General features: G+C 45.9%; 1 protein-coding gene across 2 annotated transcripts in view; it reads left to right on the top strand.

Annotated features, from left to right (window-relative positions):
- ANO2 (anoctamin 2) overlaps positions 1 to 5,833 on the top strand; it is a 357,929-nt gene extending 352,096 nt beyond the window's left edge. For both annotated transcript variants that reach the window (XM_021921930.2, XM_021921931.2), the window contains 2 exons: positions 2,820 to 2,925; positions 4,911 to 5,833. In XM_021921930.2, the coding sequence (XP_021777622.1) occupies positions 2,820 to 2,925; positions 4,911 to 5,180 (376 nt within the window). In that variant the 3' untranslated portion in view covers positions 5,181 to 5,833. The remainder of the gene's footprint in view (positions 1 to 2,819; positions 2,926 to 4,910) is intronic.
- Positions 5,834 to 20,736: the final 14,903 nt, after the last annotated feature.

The following is a 20,736-nucleotide window of genomic DNA, read 5'->3' as shown; positions in this document are numbered from 1 at the left end:
CTAAGCACTGTGTTTAGAAACAAAACACTCAGCATCACAGTGGTGGAAATAATTAGGTTGATTAGCCACTCTCTTTGGTGAACACTTCTATTCTTAAAGCTAATTATCTCTTGGTTTAATTAGTGTCTTCTAAGTTACTCAGTGAAACATTTGATAAGCCTGACTTCTTAGGGTAAAATTTAAAAACAATTGTGAAATCTGAACTTACGTTGGAATGTAAACAGCGAGTCCTTTACCTGGTGGTAGGGGCTTAGGAGAATCAAGGTTTTTCAAACTATGAGTCATGGTTCATTAGTGAATTATGAAATCACTTTAGTGGGTCATGATCGGCATTTTAAAGAATAGGGTGGGTTAGGATCAGATAGAGTAGAATAGGAAAATACTAGTGCATTGCACACAGCAAAGTATGTTTTGTGTAATTTTTATTGCAGTCTGTGTATGTGCATGAGTGTAAAATGTATTTCTCACTGTAGGTCATAGTTTTTATAAAGTTAGCTTTGGAAAGAAATGTGAGCAGATGAATATTAAATTGCTCACTGTTCTTTTCTGTAGCATGGCTTACCATCAGTTCCTAACAGAACCACACTTAGTCTGTCTGCATTCGAGCTATTTTCTGTACAGATCTCTGTGTTAATCTTTCTGCAGATCCTCGATTAGATGGATATGCTTGTTAGACTCGAAACATGTTTTAGACACTGAGGGAGGACAAAGTGACATTTCCAAAAGCTGGGGTGAGTTAATAGCAGAGGTGGAACCAGAATTAGATTATTTATGGATTCTTTTCAGACTGGAAAAAAGAGGGGTGAGCAGTGGCTCGCATACTGAGGTCAGCGAGCAGCTGTTCCTGCAGAGATGGAGCTAGAGAACAAGAGAAATGGACTTTGATTGTAGCAGTAGGGACTGGGCTGAACCTGGGGAAGGATTTCCCCATGGTAAGCAGTGTGTGTGTGTGCACACATGTGCGTGTGTATGTGTGTGCATGCACACGTGCACGTGTGTGTGTCACCCTCCTCTGGAGGTCTCTAGAAGAGTGAGATAAATTGCCTGCTGCCATGGCGTCCTGTCTGGGGGCAACGGGAGGATAGGTGAGTCTGAGGTTTTTCCCACCCCAAGATGTTCTCATTCACTTAGCCACGCTCTCCCTCTCTCCCATCAGCAAGGATAATCTGGAGCTGGCCGTGTTTCTGTCCTCAGCTGAGGGTGGTTATGATGAATCCTGTGGTGCTCTGCTGGGCTGCAGTTAGCTTTGCTTTTCATCCGGATGTCAAACCAAGCGTGCGGCAGCTGTGATCAGCTGTTGGGAGAGGGGGAGTCGGGCAGGGAGAGGGTAGCTCCTGGCCTCCTGCCAAACCCTAGTCGAGTCCCTAGTGTCCACTTCTCAGTTGTGTCTTTCTGTTGCTGACTCTTATCACTGCACCCTTTTCTATCTTTGTATGTACATCTCTTTTCCTCTTCCTCTTCTTCTCTTCTCTCATCTCTTTGGACAACGGAAAACCAACAGGCTTTTATGTGGGCCTTTTAGAGCAGCCAATTCATTTATGGCAGGAGAAGGACCAAAGAGCACCTACTTCTGAATGCCCCTACATTGTGGCCATTGGTAAGGTGCCCTATGATAACGGAAAGAAAGCCCAGATTCAGCCAGACTCGCATTCCTACCCTGACTCTGCCTTTACTGGTCACGAGACCTTGGCCACACACTTCAACTTCTCCAAGCCTCAGGTTCCTCCTATGTTATGCTGGGGTAACAATGCCTGCCGGAGGATGCTATAGTGAAGATGAAATGTGAAACCTTCCAGAAAAGCCCTTTGCTCAGGGATTGACCTGGGCAGAGTCCCTGCCTGCCTTCCTTGGCAGCCACTATCACTGCTTGGTGGCCTGACACCACCCACCTCTTTTTGTAGCCCAGGACTTGCTTTGCTTTTATTGAGCAGCAAAGAGCTGTTGAATTCCATGGAGAAAACTGTTCCAGGAAGGGTCATAGTTCTGGTACCAGCCTCTTGTCATTATTCCAGGCTTAGAAAAATGTGAGTCTGAGGAAATGAGCTAGTTTTCACATGAATCATTCTGGAATGGGGGTGAAAAGGCAAGGGTGAGGGAAAACCCAAGGCTTCTCTGTGGGTCTGAGAAAGAGGCATGAGCTCACGTCAGGCGTTAACATTTTATAGTTTAAACCGTGCAGACAGATCAGGAACATGATTAGCAAAACAGAATACTGATCAACTATGATGCTTCATGACCCTCCCATCCCAAATTCACTCAGCCTCCAGCTTGGTCTGGATCAGCCTTCTTTCTGGTTCCAGAATGCAGCCTTGAAACAAGGCCAGCCCCTCTGGTGGCCGTAGTCCTGAAGCATCTGGAAGGGGAGGAAGCCCGAGACTGCCTGCTGGTGTCTGCATCTTCCCCGAGCCCCCTGGCTGCAGAGCACCATGCAGGGTGTCTGGGTCTCCCCTACCCACACAGAGGTCACAGGCTAGTGGGAGGCCCAGGTGGACCCACTGGCCTGGACTACCCTCAAATGCCCTGGGCTCCTTCGGGAGTTGAAGCCTGACACCAAAGTAAGCTTTGGGAGCTATTGGAGAGAGTCGTAAAAACATCTTTTTAGGACATTTCTAGGCTGACATTGGCTTTTTTGGACTTCAGTCCTTTTAGGAAATTTGTTGGTTAGGCCATAGATTTCGCCCACTTCCCCCTATTTCCCAAGTCAATGCCAAGGGCATGCATGCCTGATGCTCTAGCAAGCCTTTGAGGTTTCACCCAGAGAATTACCACCCTGTTCTCCATCCCCTCCCGATCTTAACACCACATTTCTCTTTGGGCAGGTTTAAGGATTACCGAGAGCCGCCCTGGGCCCCGAACCCTTATGAGTTTTCCAAACAGTACTGGTTTATTCTGTCCGCCCGTCTGGCTTTTGTCATCATCTTCCAGGTGAGTTGTTGGGATAAGGAACAGCCCATTCGAATCCGAGCTGCAGGGGTAAGGATACTGCACTCATTTCTTGCACCTACCTCCAGGTTCCCGTGGTACTCTGTGACGTGAGAAAGCTTCATGTGTGGCAGGCAGAAGTGAGGGCTTCTTTCCTGGGTGAGGCAGGAGGACTCTTGAGAGGGCTTTCTTTAATGGGTGGACTTTGCAGACAGAGAATAAAACACAGTGTAAGGTTACAAGACAGATGTGGAGTAAGTTGCAGGGTGGAGATAGATTCCTGTTTAAACCTAAGGCGAAGAAAGGAAAGGGGCCATTGAAACCAGAGTCCCAGCCCGGGGCAGACAAACAGCCCATCTCATCTCTGCAGTCATGAAAGAACTCAGGTTTGGAACCTTTCTTCTTGCACTCTGGGCTCCTCCTTTGTTAGTGTTGTTTCAGCCACTGAGACATCTGGTGGGAAGGGCCCCCAGAGCCGTTGAGCCATCCCTGAGTGAATAGCAAACTCGAGCCCAGTGATTCCTATCTGGGACAATAGCCACAGCTCCAATTGCATCGCTGAGATTCTCTGAGCTCGAGGGCCCCCAATTCCCACTCTGGATGCCCCCGGTCTTCAAGCAGGGCTGAAGAACGAGCCCAGATCCTTTTCTCTTTGGCTCCCTCAGGCTTTTGTATTCCCTGAAGGCAGATCTCTGGGGGGCTCTAAAGTATCCTGCCCCCAGACCCCGGCCCAGAAAGTGGAGAAGCCCATCGGCTAGGCTTTCACCTAAAGAAGACAGCCATTCTTCCTCTGGAGAGATGGGGGCGATAAGTTTGAATGATCGCTCAGACATCCCCTGCTGCCCCACCCCCGGAGTCTCCTCACTTTCCCATATGTCACATGTCACATTCCACTCACGCCAGAAGGAATGGATTGAGAGGAAGAGTGTGTGACTTGGTGAAGCAGCTCGCAAGCACCCAGGATGCCCAGGAGCCTCTGGAAGCAGCAGTTGGTCTCCAGCGTCTTCCCCTGAACCCCTAGGAACATGTAGGGTTCAAGGGCTCAGTCACAGTCCCAGAGGGGAAAAGGCACGTGAGTGCGTAACTGGCAGCCAGAGAAGAGTATCACAATGGGAGGAGTGTGTTGGGTAAAGCTGGGTGAAATGTGACTTGGGGAATTGGATGGGAATCAGATGCATTCATTGAGCCATGCCAGGCATTGCTGTCATGTATTCATTCACTGAGACAGTAAATCCTCCAGGGAGAAGCAGTCCTAGCCTGCCGTGTGCACCAGCAAAGGGATGTGGCTTAGCAGCCAGAAGGAAGACCACTGCAAGTGTGCGCCAAAGCCTAGACCCGATCGAGGCAAGCTGGACGCAGGGGTTCCCAGCGAGGCAGGGTTAGCCGGGGTGGCTGCAGTGACTGAGAACGGTATAAGGTGAATGTCAGCAGTGCACCGGGTCAGCGAAGGCCCAAAGTCAATGCGAAAACCCCAAGTCCGTCTCTAGTGTAGAGGATAGAGAGAGCCAGATGGAGGGAGGAGAGGAGCAAGTGGCACAGTGACAGCCCAGGAGAAGCCACTGGGCTTTGTCGTCACTTTCTAGAAAACCACTTTCCATTTTCTAAAGCACGGAGGGCCTGGAGGCTTAGAGGCCAAGAAGCAAGAACTGGACACATGGGAACACTCTGAGGATGGTGTGGGGGCACAAGTCCTGGTGAAGGGAAGAAGCAGTAGCTACTACTGACGGAGTCCTGCTCTGTGCCAGGCACTGCCGCAGATGCCCCACACGTATTAACCCATTTCATCCTGACAGCCACTCCAGGGTAGGCACTGTTGCCACTGCATTTTATGGGTGAGGACACCAAGTCAGAGTTACGCTCATTGGTTGCGATCACTGGGCTGGTAAGTTGCAAAGCCAGGATTGACATGGAGGCATTCTGCTCCAGGGTCACCACCTCGCCGGGCCAGGCCTCTCCAACTTGGCCTCTCTCTCCTTGGCTTTCTGCAGAACCTCGTGATGTTCCTGAGCGTCCTCGTGGACTGGATGATTCCAGATATCCCCACGGACATCAGCGACCAGATCAAGAAAGAGAAGAGCTTATTAGTGGACTTCTTCCTGAAAGAGGAGCACGAGAAGCTCAAGCTGATGGATGAGCCAGCCCCGAGGAGCCCAGGAGGTGGGGATCGAAGCAGGAGCCGGGTAGCCAGCTCAGCACCTTCGGGCCAAAGCCAGCCAGGCAGCGTGATGTCGTCAGGCTCTCAGCACACCAATGTGTGAGCAGTTCAGCCTGCAGCAGAGGAGGGCACGGCAGCAGAGACACGCACGTGCACGCAAGCGTGTTCCTGCCCCCACAAGGCGTGCTGTCTGTCTGCAGGGGCCTGGCTTGATGGGCTCTTGAAGAGGGAATATGTGTAGAAAGAAAGAGGCTGAGAGAATGGGTGTAGGAAGGAAGAGAAATGATGCTACTTTTCAGAAACTTCAAGCTTAAGTTTCTTTTAGGTCCTCTTTTAAGCTGCATCCTTTTGAGGTATCGGAACCCCACTGGGGTCTCTCCACCCCAGAGTTCTCAGGCACTGCAAGCATTCCCACATGCCCTGGGGCACCCTCCTGTACTTCACCATCATTTCTGACTCTGACCAGCTGTAAGAGAAATGCAGTCAGGAGCACGGCATCCCCTACCTACTATCACTAGTGACTCAGAAAACTGAGTCACTTGCAATGGGGCTGCCACAGTCTCAGCAGATGCAAATTAAGTTACAGGGCTGAATGGTGCAGCCGCTGGACCTGATAGGAAGATGCAAAGGTCCAAACCTGGGCTTGTCTCCAGTTCACGTCACAAAAACATTTGGAGCTAAATGCAAGTAACTCTTATTTTACGAAAGTTCAGATTTAAAATAATAAAATAAATGGACACGTTCTTTATAAAGATGCATCTGTTGTCTTTGATGCCTTGTCTCTCCGTTTCCTTCCTTCCTTCCTTCCTTCCTTCCTTCCTTCCTTCCTTCCTTCCTTCCTTCCTTCCCCCTCCCCTTTTCTCCCCTCCCCTCTTCTCTCCTCTCCTTGCCTTTCCTTTTGGTATTTATTGAGGTTCTACTGTGTGCCAGGCATTGTTCTCAGACTGGAAATAGAGCAGAAGATAAAAGAGACAAAATCCCTGCCTCATGAAGCTTACATCCTGGGGGAAGACAGACAGTAAGCTAAATGTACAGTGTTTTGGATAGTAATAAGTGCTATGGAGAAATGTTAGGTAAGACGAGTAGACAGGAAGTGTGAAGGCACAGGAGGTAAGGGGTTTACCATTCTAAATACAAATTAATGACAAACCCCAGATGGTGAAGAGGTTACATCTTGCAATACTAACATAATCAATAGGTAGCAGCTTCCCAGAGTGCCATGCCGAGAACATGATGCAAAGTCGGAAGCACGGGCCAAACATCACTCATCATTGCCTTTCCTACACCTCAGGCCCACCTGCTGCCCAGAAATCTGGTGCACAATCGCTTCATCCTAGTTCCTTGCAGGTCAGCCTGGCTAGAGTCCAACTGAATGCCTGAGTGAAAGCTGCAGGGGGGATGGTACTTCAGGGGAAAAATGAGGGCTATGGTTCTGCTGTTTCAGCACACCTGGCAATGTGCGGGCCTGTAGGTGCTGGCTGGTCACCAGTGCCGCCCATCATGTTTCTGGTTCCTTCCTAGGAGCATGCAGAATTGCATTGACTGCGAACCCATACTCAGGAAAGCGGCTTCTTCTTCTGTGGGGATAACAGGACGTAGATGCAGCTCTTAGTGAGAGCAGTAGGCTAACGTACTCCAGGCCACTCCTGGACAGGAAATCTTACAACCAGTTTTAATTTCCTCACCTTTTTTTTTTTGAGAGGGAGTTTCGATCTTGTAGCCCAGGCTTGAGTGCAATGGCGCGATCTCGGCTCACCGCAACCTTTGCCTCCCGGGTTCAGGCGATTCTCCTGCCTCAGCCTCCCGAGTAGCTGGGATTGCAGGCATGTGCCACCAGACCTGGCTAATTTTGTATTTTTAGTAGAGACTGGGTTTCCCCATGTTGGGCAGGCTGGTCTTGAACTCCCGACCTCAGGTGATCTGATGGCCTTGGCCTCCCAAAGTGCTGGGATTACAGGTGCCAGCCACAGCATCCGGCCTCTCACATCTTAATATGCAAACTTACCACTTGAGCTGAGGTTCAGACTACAGCAGTATGGAACACTGCACCATTTGACAACAGGCTTTACCTGATTTGGGGAGAGTGCGGTGACCAGTGGGAGGAAGATGTTATTACAAGGAGCACTGATGACATGGAGATTCCAGGCCTATCAAAGGAAGCAATCCCCAGGGATGACTGCCAGTGTGGGTGGCGTTGACATTTGCAGGAAGCAGTGACAGTCCATGGTCAAGGTCAAGGGCTGCCTCCACCACCAAGACACCCACTTGGCTCCAATCGTGCTATCTCCAGGCCCCTTGGCTGCTCATGGCTGGTTCAGGAGCTGCCTGTTTTTCTTCCTCTTTTTTAAATTGAAAGAAACATTTTTGTATCATCATAAAGGTTAAGCTTGCATACCAAGAAATATTCAGATAGTCCAACAAACAATGAAGCAAATAAAATCACCCATAATCCCCAAATCTATAATCGACATTGGCACTTACTGTGTCTTGGAGACTCTCATCCCCCCCCCCCCCCCCCCCCCCCCCTAATTTCTTTTAATCACAGTTATGCTATTTTAAAGCAGAAAAGTATCTTGAGACAAGTCGCAATCAGTTTGGAAGTTTATTTTGCCAAGGTGAAGGACATTCCCAGAAGGAAAGAACATGGGATCGCAGAAAGTCTGTGGTCTGTGCCTTTTTCTGAAGATGATGTTGAACGTTTCAATATTTAAAGGGGAAAAAGTGGGCTGGGGGTGGTTAAAGGGGAGGGTGTGATCTCATTACTGAATCCACATGTTACAAGAGAAAAGGAGCAGGTGGGAGAACAGCCCATTATGTGTTTTTCTGGTGCTCAGTAAATTGGCATTTCCCGTAAGATAGGGTAAACATAGAGGAGCTGCCTAGCCTTTTCTGTGTAGCTCTCTGCTTCGGAACAAAAGGAAAGGCAGCTTCTTGCATGACTCAGCTTTCAGCTTCGTTTTTTGCTTTTGGCAGATTGCTTTGGGGTCCTGAGTTTTTATTTTCCTTTCATGGTATATATGCTGTCTTTTCATCTTTTTTCACTTCATGTATCTCATCCGTCCTTTTATTCCAATAAACATGGATTCATCCAAAGTGTGTACTGAACCCCTATGCGTCAGCCTCTGTGAGGCGCTTTGGATGTATCACCCAACAAAACACAGATTCCTGCCCTCAGGAGCTTAGGCTCTGTGTGTGGGTCAGAGAGGCAGAGCCAACAGTGAGAGTACACTATTAATACACAGTGGGTCAGAAGGTGATCACTGCTGTGCAAAAAGAGAAAGAAGGGCAAGGTAAGGGTATTGGTAGTGAGGGAACAGGCTCTCTGGCTGCCAGCTCCAGGAACCTCCAGGTGTTCAGCTGTCTGGCAGTTCTGGAACTCAGTCCGTTCTGGTTTTTTTGGAAGCTTCATCAGTAGGCAGGATTGGTTAAATCATTGGCTGTCCTGGAGCAACTTAACCTACAGCCCCTTTCCCCTCTCCAGATGTTAGGGGTGGGGCTGAAAGTCTTAACCCTCTGATGCTGCCTCCATCTTTCTGGTGACCAGCTCCATCCTGAAGCTACCCAGGGTCTGCCAGCCATCAACTCATTAGCATACAAAATGACACTTCACTTTGGGATTCCACTGATTTTAGGAGTTACGTGTCAGGAAACAAGGATGAAGACCAAGTGTGTACTTCACTATATTACAGACCAGAGGGAGATTTTCACTCGCAAGGGATTCAACTTTCTTCCCCTCTTCCACCAGAAGGAATACAGGAATTTTATAATTTGCCCCCATTCCCCAGGCCCAAAGTCTCAGCAGCACTCATGTTACTAGCCAGACCACCAGATGTGCTTGCTTTACCCCAGCAGCGGTAGGGGCTTAGGCTAAGTAAAGAGAACTTTCCAAAGGACTTGCTAACCTGGGTGAAGACATGGTAGGTGCACTTTTAATTTAAAAATAAAGCAAACAATAAAGCCTCCTTCCCTGAGCCCTTTAAGGAAATAATGAAAAATTTTTATTCTATTGTGACATGCAAAAAAAAAAAAAAAAAAAAATCTGTGAGCAAAAATCTGAAACACTAAAGAAAAAGATATTGTTCATTATCCAATTCCTCCTTTCTAGAAATAATAGTAAATATTTCAGTTTAATTGTGTTCCTATGGTATATGTACCATAACATTCGTTGATTCGTAACAGCATTTATTTTGTTTAATTATAAAAGTGATCCATGCTCATTGAAGAAGGCTTAGAAAATGCAAGCAATAAAATGTCCATTGAAAAGTTTAAATTACCTGAATTTTTACCTCCAAGAGCTAATTTGCAATCAGTCTTTTCTTCTATTCACTCATTTTCATGTACAATTGATTGCAATCACTCCACACACATTAACTTGTAGACTTAGTTAACAGAGAAATATCTACCAGCCCCAGGTAGACGTTATTATGAAGGGTTTATTGACAAACAGTGTCTATCACTGAGTGGTTTCACCATTCTTATGGAAAACAAAAATAAATGGAATCGACTTGATGGTTGATTCAAATAAATAATCTTAAGGGTCTTTTCTTTATGTGCTCTTTGTGAAAAAGAATAGCATAAAGTAAGAGATGAGACTTTCCTTCACGTGCTCTCCTTCACAGTCCTTCCAGATCCAAAGGGTCTATTATATCCCACTTGTGATGATGGAATTATTCTATCCTCAAGAAAGCTTTTAGAGATGCAGAAAATTATCACTACATCTCCGCTCAGTAAAATGGCCTAATTTTGCTTTTCAGTAAGAGAAATGGGAGTTTTTTGTTTTGCTAACCCTCCCAGCACAATATTCTAATCTTGCAAGTGAGGTTAGTCATTGTTAAGAAAAATAGAAAGGGAATGTGCCAGTTGCTGTTCTGAGTGGTCATAAATTGTAGTAGGACAGTCTGATAGATGCAGGAGGAAGATAAGGGGGATGGTCCTGGGAGAATCTTCCACCAGCCTGTGCACTGGGAGGAGGGGGTGGAGACTCGGGAAGTTGGAGCAGTTTGCAGAGGGAGGAGCCTAGTCTCCCCAGTTCCTGGGTGGTGACCTGGGATTCAGTCTGTGAGAGGAGGGTCTGTTAACAGGAACTCCCTCACTCTGCTGAGAGATTCTTTCCTTTTCACCCAATAAACCCTGCCCTACTCACCCTACAATATGTCCACGTGCCTAAATTATCCTGGGCATGTGACAACAATTTTTTTCTACAACAATTCCAGCAGGCTGTGGAAGGCATTTTCTGGAGAGAAAAAAAAAAAAAAAAAAAGATGGGAAACCAAGGGACAAATCTTTGCCCCATGGCTTCTTTGAAATATATAGCCATGTAGGGTTTGTGGTTAAAAATGAATTGGGAAAACTCTTCGCTCTTTTTATATTGTCATATCTATCTCTTAGTTCACCTGAGTACACCTTCAGGTCGAAAAATATTAACAAGTTGGTGTTAAAGATGCCACCAAAGTCCCTCAGGACTTAGGTGCTCATTCCCCCAGCTGGTGATGGTCACAAGTGAGTCACTGTGGAATTGCCTCAAGTGTAAGGGAGTTGCCCAGGCCATGGTCACTGTCCCACTCTGGGGCAGCCCACATCCAGTGACTCATCCCTGCAGGGAGATAAGACCCACCCTGCCTTGATTCTAACTCTAAATGCTACTCCAGCTCCAGAGCTTTCTGTGGGATTGTCTGAGGCCTCTGTTGCAACATATTGCAGTTCAGCTTCTCCCTCTGCCTAATTCTGCTTCCCTCACTAAGCAGATGCCCCAGGAATCTCTAGCATGCAAGGTCTGCAGGTCTTAGACTCTGCTTTCCAGAGAAACTGACCTAAGACATGGGGTATTTGGGTGGTATATTCTCTGAGCATATACATCTCTGAAATTGCTTTTATGTTGGAACAATGACTTGGCTGGATTTACCATTCTCAGGTCACCATCCTTCCTTTCAAAACATTGTGGCTATGGCGATTAATCCACACTCTTCTAGGGTTTCAGAGGAAAAGCCTCTGGAAGAAGCCTGATTGATATGCCTTTGTAAGCCTTTTCCCCCTACTGCTTTGGTGCTAGTAGGGTTTTGAAATTTATTCTTGTAACTCAAAAATTTCACTGGGCTGTGTCTCCGTGTGAGTTTCTTTTATTTAATGTGCCTAAAATGTAATGATCGTATTTGATCTGCACAGTCACTTACTTTTCATCTCTGAAAAGTATTCTTCCAGTACAGGAATGGATCTCAGCATATCTATTCTGAGGTTTTGGTTACTTTGGGAAAACACTGCAGTTTTAACTTGGTTCTCCAGTTTTTAATCTTCAGCCCACCACCTTCTTTCTCAACATGTCCTTGTCCCATTCCCCTATACTTCAGGAGCACCCTCCTCCCAGTGTTACTCTTTTCTCTGTCTCCTTCCCCTGAATCAATCCATCTATCCTCCCCACTATGTTTTTCAAGCAGCATCTTGAGCTCTTACTCATATGAAACTCACGGTTCCTCTGGAAGAGAGTAGGGCTAACCACCCAAAGCCCTACTCGCCTGCACTTCTCTTGCCGATGATGTCCTTACCTTTACCTGCAGCATCTATTTTTCAAGACACATTCCTTGGCTAGTGAATTAGGAGGCTGGGCTGGGTAAGCCCTAACATTCATTCCTGTTCTGTCAGGTACAATCCAACAGGTTCTCCACAGTATGGCCAAAGTGAAGAGTGTGGCTCACTGTCAGTGACTCAGTCTTACCTTCCACACTGCCATTGTCTTCTGCAACTCAGGCCCTGGGCATTTGTGTCTCAGATATCCCAACCCAAATAAGTAGAGGTAATCAATGACTGTGATTCTCAGCCTTGCCCTGCCTATGGCAGTATCTGATCCACTCCGCTACAGCAGAGGGCGCCAGAGAGCAGAACCCACCACTTCAGGCTCAGCCAGGAAGGTCTGGAAAGCACAGCTTAATTATAGCTGCTCAGAAGGCAGCTGTAATTAAAAAATTAAAAAATAATAGATGTTGCAGTGGATGTGGTGAAAAGGGAATACTTCTACACTGCTGGTGGAAATGTAAACTAGTACAACCACTGTGGAAAACAGTTACAGGGATTCCTTAAAGAACTAAAAGTAGGCTGGTTGTAGTGACTCATGCCTGTAATCCCAGCACTTTGGGAGGCCGAGGTGGGTTGATCACTTGAGGTCAGGAGTTCAAGACCAGCCTGGTCAACATGGTGAAACCTCATCTCTACTAAAAATACAAAAATTAGCTGGGCCTGGTGGCACCTGCCTGTAATCCCAGCTACTCAGGAGGCTGAGACAGGAGAATCGCTTGATCCCGGGAGGTGGGAGTTGCAGTGAACCGAGATTGTGCCACTGCACTCCAGCATGGGTGACAGAGCAAGACTCTACCTAAAAAAAAAAACAACAACAACAAAAAAAAGAACTAAAAGATCTACCATCCAATCCGCAATCCCACTACTGGGTATCGACCCAGAGGTAAAGAAGTCATTATATTAAAAAGACACTTGCACACACGTTTATAGCAGCACAATTCGCTGTTGGAAAAATCTAGAACCCAAACACCCATCAACCAACAAGTGGATAAAGAAAATGTGGTATATGTATACCATGGAATACTACTCAGCCATAAAAAAGAATGAAATAATGGCATTTGCAGCAACTTGGATGGAGCTGGAGACCATGCTTCTAAGTGAAAGAACTCAGGAATGGAAAACCAAGCATTGTATGTTCTCACTTACAAGTGGGAGCTAAGCTATGAGGACGCAAAAGCATAAGAATGAGATAATGAACTCTAGGGACTTGAGGGAAAGGGTTAGAGGGAGGGTTAAAAGACTACCCATTGGGTGCAGTGTATACTGCCCAGGTGACTGGTGCACCAAAATCTCAGAAATCACACCTAAAAAACATCCATGTAACCAAACGGCACCTGTTGTTCCCCAGAAACTATAGTAATCGTCATCATCATAAAAAGAAGGCAGCCCTATTTGCACATCTGGTGAGCTTCTTGCCCCCATCCTCTTCTTTCCTGTTCTCCTCTACAGCAGCAAATGAACCAGGCTTAAATCATTCTCAGGAATTGCATCCTGACCCGGTGGAACCCACTTAACTCTTCGACCTTCCCAAGGCTTGTACAGCTTTATCTCCAGAAAGCAAGTACGAGGCAAAAGCCAGATGGGAATTCAAAAAGACAGCTCTGCACATGAATTCAGGAACCTTCATGTTTTATTGCCCCTCCTTTCTCACACTTCTTGTCAGCCTAGCAGAGAGAAAAGTGGAGGACTGAGGCTTCCAAGCCAGGATGTCCTCTCTAATTAGGGGAATGAAGCCACAGGCCCTAAAGGAAAGAGACATTCTTTTGACAGGGATCCCACATCATAACCGGCTCCTAGTTTTCTCCCAGCATGATGGACTCTGGTTGGCCTGCATCGAATTCTTCAGAGTATGTGTCAACTTCTATCAAGAACCACATTTGCTTGGTCTGGGTGAGGCTGCTAGTTGAGAAACAGATGAGGCCCTAACATAGGCCTCCCTATCCTTTTAGATGGGCCTCATTCCTACTTCTCTGGGAAACTCTTCTTATTTCCTGCCCTGTCAGCTTCACACTTGGCTTTCTTATTTGCAAACTCCAGGCTTCTCTAGATCCACTTGTCTCTTTTGATTCTTTTTTCCTTCCTTGATTTCATCTGTCTTCTCAGTGTCCCCAGTCTCCTTCCAGATACCCCTGTAAAGTTCTTCCCCACGTAGGTGGACAGCAGAGGTACAGCACTTTTCCATGTACCTTATGTCAAAAGCAGGTCGTATCATGAACGTGGGCAGATCCTGGTTTTGTGGGGATAGAAGATCCTGTAATTTTAGAGACTCTTTTAAAAAAAAGCACCCATAATTATAAAATAGAATTAGGTGCAATTGTGAGTATTTATTTAGCATGAAAATAGAAATCACAACAAAATATAAATTTCAGGCTAATATCACACATGTCATCAGAAAACACAAATAACTTCACTTTTTATGAACTGACACATATGTTTATAATAGTTCAATGCTTTCCCCTCCACCTCTTTGGCTGAATGCTCTTTGATTGCTTTTTCATAACAATATTTTCAATAAGGAGAAGAAAAGATAATTCAGTCTTTCTTCCAACAAGTTTGATCAACATTTGCTTTGCATTTCTGATAGAAAATATCAACTTAGAAAATTTTCTTTCAGTTCCACACCTTATTGTTGGTAATTTCATGTGAATCTTACTGTCAAATTTGGGAAAACGTCTATCGAGGTTTTTTTTTTTCCCCCTATATAAGCTCTAAGAAAGTTGTTTCTCCTCCACTATCCACATATCCTATATCCTTAGAGTCCTGGGCACCCTTGAAAGGTGCCTTGAGGTCGAAACTATACTAGCTTCACTGTAAATGTACCTGTCATCGTTAACTCTGTTTTATCTGGTCACTGAACTGAAGCCTGGAGGGGTTAAGCAAGTTACGCAAGTCACACAGCTACAAGGACTTCCATTCTGAGGTTTAGACTCCAGCCTGGGCTTAGGAATACGATGCTGCCCACCTTGGACTGCACAGGCCCCCCCTGGGTTCTCTGCTGGAGGCCCAAGGAGAAATGCCAGTGGACAGGGTGTAATAACAGTAATACCACCACCATTCCACCTGCTAGGAGCCACTTTCTGTGCTAAGAACTCCCCGCTCATCTCCACGTGCAGCCTTCACCAGCTTCTGTGAACAGTTTGTATTGACCATTTTACACGTACCTGGTATGAACCACATACAGCACCAACTCGGATTACAAGTCCCTCTTTTCCCCGTTCATCGCATGCATGCCCACATGGTTTTTAACAAAGCCAGATCAAGAGGTCACGCACATTTCCCTCTTGAGGTCTCCTGCCCTGGATTCATCCAAATTCCCCAGGGCGTATTGCATTCAGAGGAGGTTTTCAGAGGCTCCCCTAAAGAAATATCAGAAGAGTCTTCAGTCCTCTCTGGCAAATGTTCTGTGTGGCATATGTGGAGACACTTGCTCTCTCCACATTGATGCTCTTGACGAACAGATTTCTTTTCTTTCTTTCTTTCTTTCCTTTTTTTGTTACATGGATAAGTTCTTTAGTGGTGATTTCTGAGGTTTTGGTGCACCCATCACCCAAGCAGTGTACACTGCACCCAGTGTGTAGTCTTTTATCCCTTACCCCGCCACCCTTCTCCCTGAGTCCCCAAAGTCCATTGTATCATTCTTACACCTTTGCATGCTCATAGCTTAGCTCCTACTTACGAGTGAGAACATACAATGTTTGGTTTTCCATTCCTGAGTTACTTCACAATGATCTCCAATTTCATCCAAGTTGCCATGAATGCTATTATTTCGTTCCTTTTAATGGCTGAGCAGTATTCCATGGTGTATATATACCACATTTTCTTTTTCCACTTGTTGATTGATGGGCATTTAGGTTGGTTCCATATTTTTGCAATTGTGGATTGTGCTGTAAACATGTGTGTACAAGTATCTTTTTCATATAATGACTTCTTTTCCTCTGGGTAGATACCTGGGAGTGGGATTGCTGGATCAAATGTTGGGTCTACCTTTAGTTCTTTAAGGAATCTCCATACTATTTTCCACAGTGGTTGTACTAGTTTACATTCCCACCAGCAGTGTGAAAGCGTTCCCTTTTCACCACATCCATACCAACATCTTTTATTTTTTGGTTTTTCAATTATGGCCATTCTTGCAGGGGTAAGGTGGTGTCCCATTGTGGTTTTAACTTGTATTTTCCTGATAATTAGCGATGTTGAGCTGATTTTTTTTCATGTATTTGTCGGTCATTTGTATATCTTTGTTTGAGAATTGTCTGTTCATGTACCTTGCCCACTTTTTGATGGGATTATTATTACTTTTTCTTGCTGCTTTGTTTGAGTCCTTGCGGATTCTGGATATTCGTCTTTTGTCAGATGCATAGATTGTGAATATTTTCTCCCACTTCGTGGGTTGTCTGTTTACTCTGCTGATTATTTCTTTTGCTGTGCACAAGCTTTTTAGTTAATTAGGTCCCATCTTGATGAATAGATTTCTAATCACAGTGAAGTCATGAGCCACACTTGGGCTCCAAGGTTGTCCCTATTGTGCCACAAGGACAAGATCCTGGAGGGTCTTTGCCTCACCACATACCATGCCAAATTCAGCTCTTCCCCAGGAACTCCCAGCTCTTTGTATTAAGCCATGTTCACTAGCCTAAACTCCTCTTCCATGTGGAGACATCCCCTCTGAGGTGGATCCACTCTGATAAAGACTGATTTTGGATTAGGAGTTGGGTATCTTAGTGTCCAGGAGAATCATTCTAGTTCCTTCTCAGCAAGCAGCTCTCCAAACCAAGATGAATCTAAGAGATTGCCCATCTCAAGCTACAGAAGATCCCACTCTCTCTCCACTCTGAGTGGTGTATCATCCCACATTTATGTAAATGTCAGCCCTCACTGAACCTAGAGTCTCTCATCTGACTGGGCAGAGATGGCGTGTGGGGTGGAAGGAGAGAATTCTAACACTCTGTCACACACAGGCGAAGAAACGGAGGCTCAGAGAAACTCTGCCTCTGCTCAAGAACCCAAAGCCAGTGGACACCAGAGCCAGAAGTCAAACTGCACCCTGCCGCAGCCCAGAGTCTGCTCCTGACCCTCACTGGAGAAAAGGGAGAGGCGTATTTCTAAAGCTATCCCTGTTTGGGTGAAGTACGGCAACAGGTTTCACATGGTGATGAGGAAGCATACTAAAACGCTCTCCGTTTCGGAGCCAGACTTGGGTCCTAGTCCCTGCTCTCCATTGACGTAAATGCCATAACTTCTCTGTGCTGCTTTCCCCATCTGAAGGATGGAAATCCCTTCCCTGCCTCCTTCTCATGGTTGTCTTTGGTAAGCCATAGAGCACTAGATCAGTATCAGGGAGGTGCTGTAATGAACCCAAGCAAATCGAAGAAGACAAACACTATCATCAATGACCAGAATAAGTTTATGTCTAGTATAAGATCCATTGGTAGACGACTGCGGCCAATGATGAACTTAAAGTCCAGGTGATGCCAGTCCAAGAGGCGGGTGTATGTGCCAGGAAGTGGAACATTTGTGTGCGGGAACCATCTCTGCTGAGGACATGACACTGCCTGGTTAGTATTCTTGCCATCGCTATGTTTGCTAAACTCTATTTCAGGACTGGGTTTCCAGATGAGTCAACTATTGAGGAAGACCTCAGCTGCAATGCCACTGCACAGGATTCACTAAATAATTATTGTCTTTTCCCCCCAACTTCTGTTAACATGTCTTGGCTTTTAAAACAAGTGTCTTGCTTTGACGTCGAATAAATATGTAGTGGTTTCTTAAAAACATTGCACTGACTTCATTAAAAACATATCGAGTGGTGCTCAAGTATAAATTTTAGTCACTAGACCATGATTTTCAGAAAATACATTAATTTAAACTAATTTTTCATGGTTTTTGTGGTTTCCTTGAGTGGCTCCTTATATCTATCGACCAAAGAAAAGAGAGTTCATTGTGGGAGAGGGTAACTTCTGTATTGAAATGCTTCATCATCAAGACTGAAATCCCTCAGAAGAAAATCAGCTTTTCAACTGATTTTTGGATGATTTCTCTATAGCTTCATGACACATCTAGAAACCAAGAGGGTGATTCTAGACACACCACTTGTTAGAGATGCTGTGTTAGTCTGCATTTGCATTGCTATAAAGAAAAACCCGAGACTGGGTAATTTATAAAGAAAAGAGGTGAATTTTGGCTCATGGTTCTGCAGGCTGCACAGGAAGTGTGGTGCTGGCATCTGTTTCTGGTGAGGTCCTCCGGAAGCTTCCAATCATGGGGTAGGTGAAGGGGAGCAGGTATCACATGGCAAGGGAGAGGGCAAGAGAGGGGGTGGGACCTGCCACACTCTTTTTTCTTTAAAGTTTTAATTTGCATTTATTATGAATGAAATTAAACATCTTTTCATTTGCTTAAAATCCATTTTTATTCTGTATCCTTATATATATATTTTTTCTTTATACCCTTCTGAATTCTTTTTTTTAAATTATACTTTAATTTCTGGGGTACATGTGCAGAACGTGAAGTTTTGTTACATCGGCATACATGTGCCGTGGTTTGCTGCACCCATCAACCCGTCATCTACATCAGGTATTTCTCCTAATGCTATCCCTCCCCTAGCCCCCCACCTGCCGACAGGCCCTGGTGTATGATGTTCCCCTCCCTGTGTCCATGTGTTCTCATTGTTCAACTCCCACTTATGAGTGAGAACATGCGGTGTTTTGTTTTCTGTTCTTGTGTTAGTTTGCTGAGAATGATGGTTTCCAGCTTCATCCATGTCCCTGCAAAGAACACGAACTCATCCTTTTTTTTATGGCTGCACAGTATTCTATGGTGTATATATGCCATATTTTCTTTTTAAACAACCAGATCTTGCATAAAGTCAGTGCAATAATTCACTCATTATTGTGAGGATGGCACGAAGCCATTCATGAGGGATCTACCCCCATAATCCAGACACCTCCCACCTGACCCCACCTCCAACATTGGAGGTCGCATTTTAGCATGAGATTTGGAGGGGACCCACATCTAACCCCTGATATCAGATGCACACAGGTGCAGTTACATTCCAGGATCACTTAGTCAGAAAATGCCCAAGCACCTGTAAAGAGTTGGTGACTGAGGAAGAGTGTCTTGACTTCCCGACAAAGTGTCTTCCACTGATCAGCAAGGGTCTGTAGTGTCAAATCCATTCTTAGTAAAGTTGGAAATGAAGAATCAGATGCACATTAAAAAGCACCAACTGAGATAAGAATTTATATTTGGAAAGATATTACATAGGCATTTCTCTCCACCCAACTCTTTTTTTTTTTTTTTTTTTTTGATAGAGTCTTGCTCTGTTGCCCAGGCTGGAGTGCAGTGGCGCGATCTCGGCTCACTGCAACCTCTGCCTCTCAGGTTCAAGCGATGCTCCTGCCTCAGCCTCCTGAGTAGCTGGGGTTAAAGGCACCCGCCACCACGCCCGGCTAATGTTTTGTATTTTTAGTAGAGACAAGGTTTCACTGTGTTAGCCAGGATGGTCTCGATCTGCTGACCTCATGATCTGCCCACCTTGGCCTCCCAAAGCGTGGGAATTACAGGTGTGAGCCACCACAGCAGGCCTCTCTGCCCCTTTTTAGTGGGATATGAAGGGGCTGGAATGTGGTTCTGAAAGCAAAGGGTCAGATAAAAGCATATCTCATTGTTAAAGAGATTTTTAAGAACAGAAGATACTGTTGTTTTTTTTTTAATAGATTACGCACTTTCAAAAGAGATTTGAAGTTGCTATTATAATAAATTTTGAAGTTGCTATTAAAATAAGCAAAATACAGCTACATGGGAGGCTGAGGTGGGGAATCGCTTGAGCCCAGGAGTTCAAGGCTGTAAAACACAATGATCACACCTGTGAATTGCCATGTGCTCCTGCCTGGGCAATGTAGCAAGACCCCATCTCTAAAAACAAACAAAAACAAGATAGTTAAACCAGAGAGAGAGATCAGAGACTACACTGAGTGTGTCAGGTAACTGACAACAGGGTTATCAATTCACTAAGTTCACTAAAACAACAGAGGTTACACTGCTTTGCTGAACATCTAGCTGGGTCCTTTGAGTACACAATCTCTGTTGTTCCAGCAGGAGCAGTGCCATTCCAAATCGGTTGTGGGTCCTGCCGCCGAGCCTTCCCCATTGCCCAGCTTTTATGGGGTGGCCCACCCCTGGCCTGGCCTCCCTCTGCATCTGTACCATCCCCACTCAGCTGAGCTCTGTGCATTTCCCTCAGCTTCATGCCCGGGGTTCCTTCCACAATCTTATGCCAGCTTCATCCCCTGTCCCTGGGCATGCCCTTCCCTGGTGCTCCTTAGGACTACAGGGAGATTTCAGATCTGCTGTGGTCATGCCCATGTGGCACAGGCTTGGGGCTCCACCAACTCCCTCAATAAACTTCTCCCCCATCACCTCCTTCATTCTGTGAGGGGAACTCCACAGCAAGTGTGGGTCTGGGGTTGGAAGGGCTGTGGAGTGAGAGTGAGGGAGGTGGATAGGGACCAATTCATTGGGACCAGTTTTATAGCAGGCACATCATATACCTTATTTCTAATCCCTGCAACACCCATACGTTAAACATTAACTCTATTTTATGGATGGAAAAGCTGGTGCTCTAAGACACTCTCGAACTCACCCACAGGCAGGTAGCTAATACATTCAAGAGCCAGAAGTGAAACCTTGGTCTGTCTCACAGGCCATGCCATTTCCTCAATGCCAGCCTGCTACCAATTTTCTTCCTGCCCTATTTTCCACTATTTAATTGCATAAACCCTTTACTGTTGCCTCTTCTTCCCTCCCTGTGCCTTCACTGCATCTGGAGTGCTTGTCTCTGGTTTGCTGCCAGGTCGCAACCCCTGGTTTTACCCTGACCTGTGGTTCCCCACTCAAGGCTGCTCACTTCTCGGCCACACAGTGAATATCTGGCTCTTTCCTTTATACCATATTTCACAGACTCGGCCACAGCCTTCTCACACATTCCCTTGTTCTTCAAGCTGCTTCCACCAACCCCATGCTGCTTTGCCTGGGCACTGGCAGCTTCACAGCAGAGCTCCCACTCAGTGGAAAGGTACACACAGCCCACTCATCTG

The sequence above is a fragment of the Papio anubis genome, chromosome 9 (assembly GCF_008728515.1).
Source record: "Papio anubis isolate 15944 chromosome 9, Panubis1.0, whole genome shotgun sequence".
NCBI classification, from domain to species: domain Eukaryota; kingdom Metazoa; phylum Chordata; class Mammalia; order Primates; family Cercopithecidae; genus Papio; species Papio anubis.
Note: the sequence above shows the minus strand (reverse complement) of the source record. Positions and strands in the feature narration are given on the sequence as shown.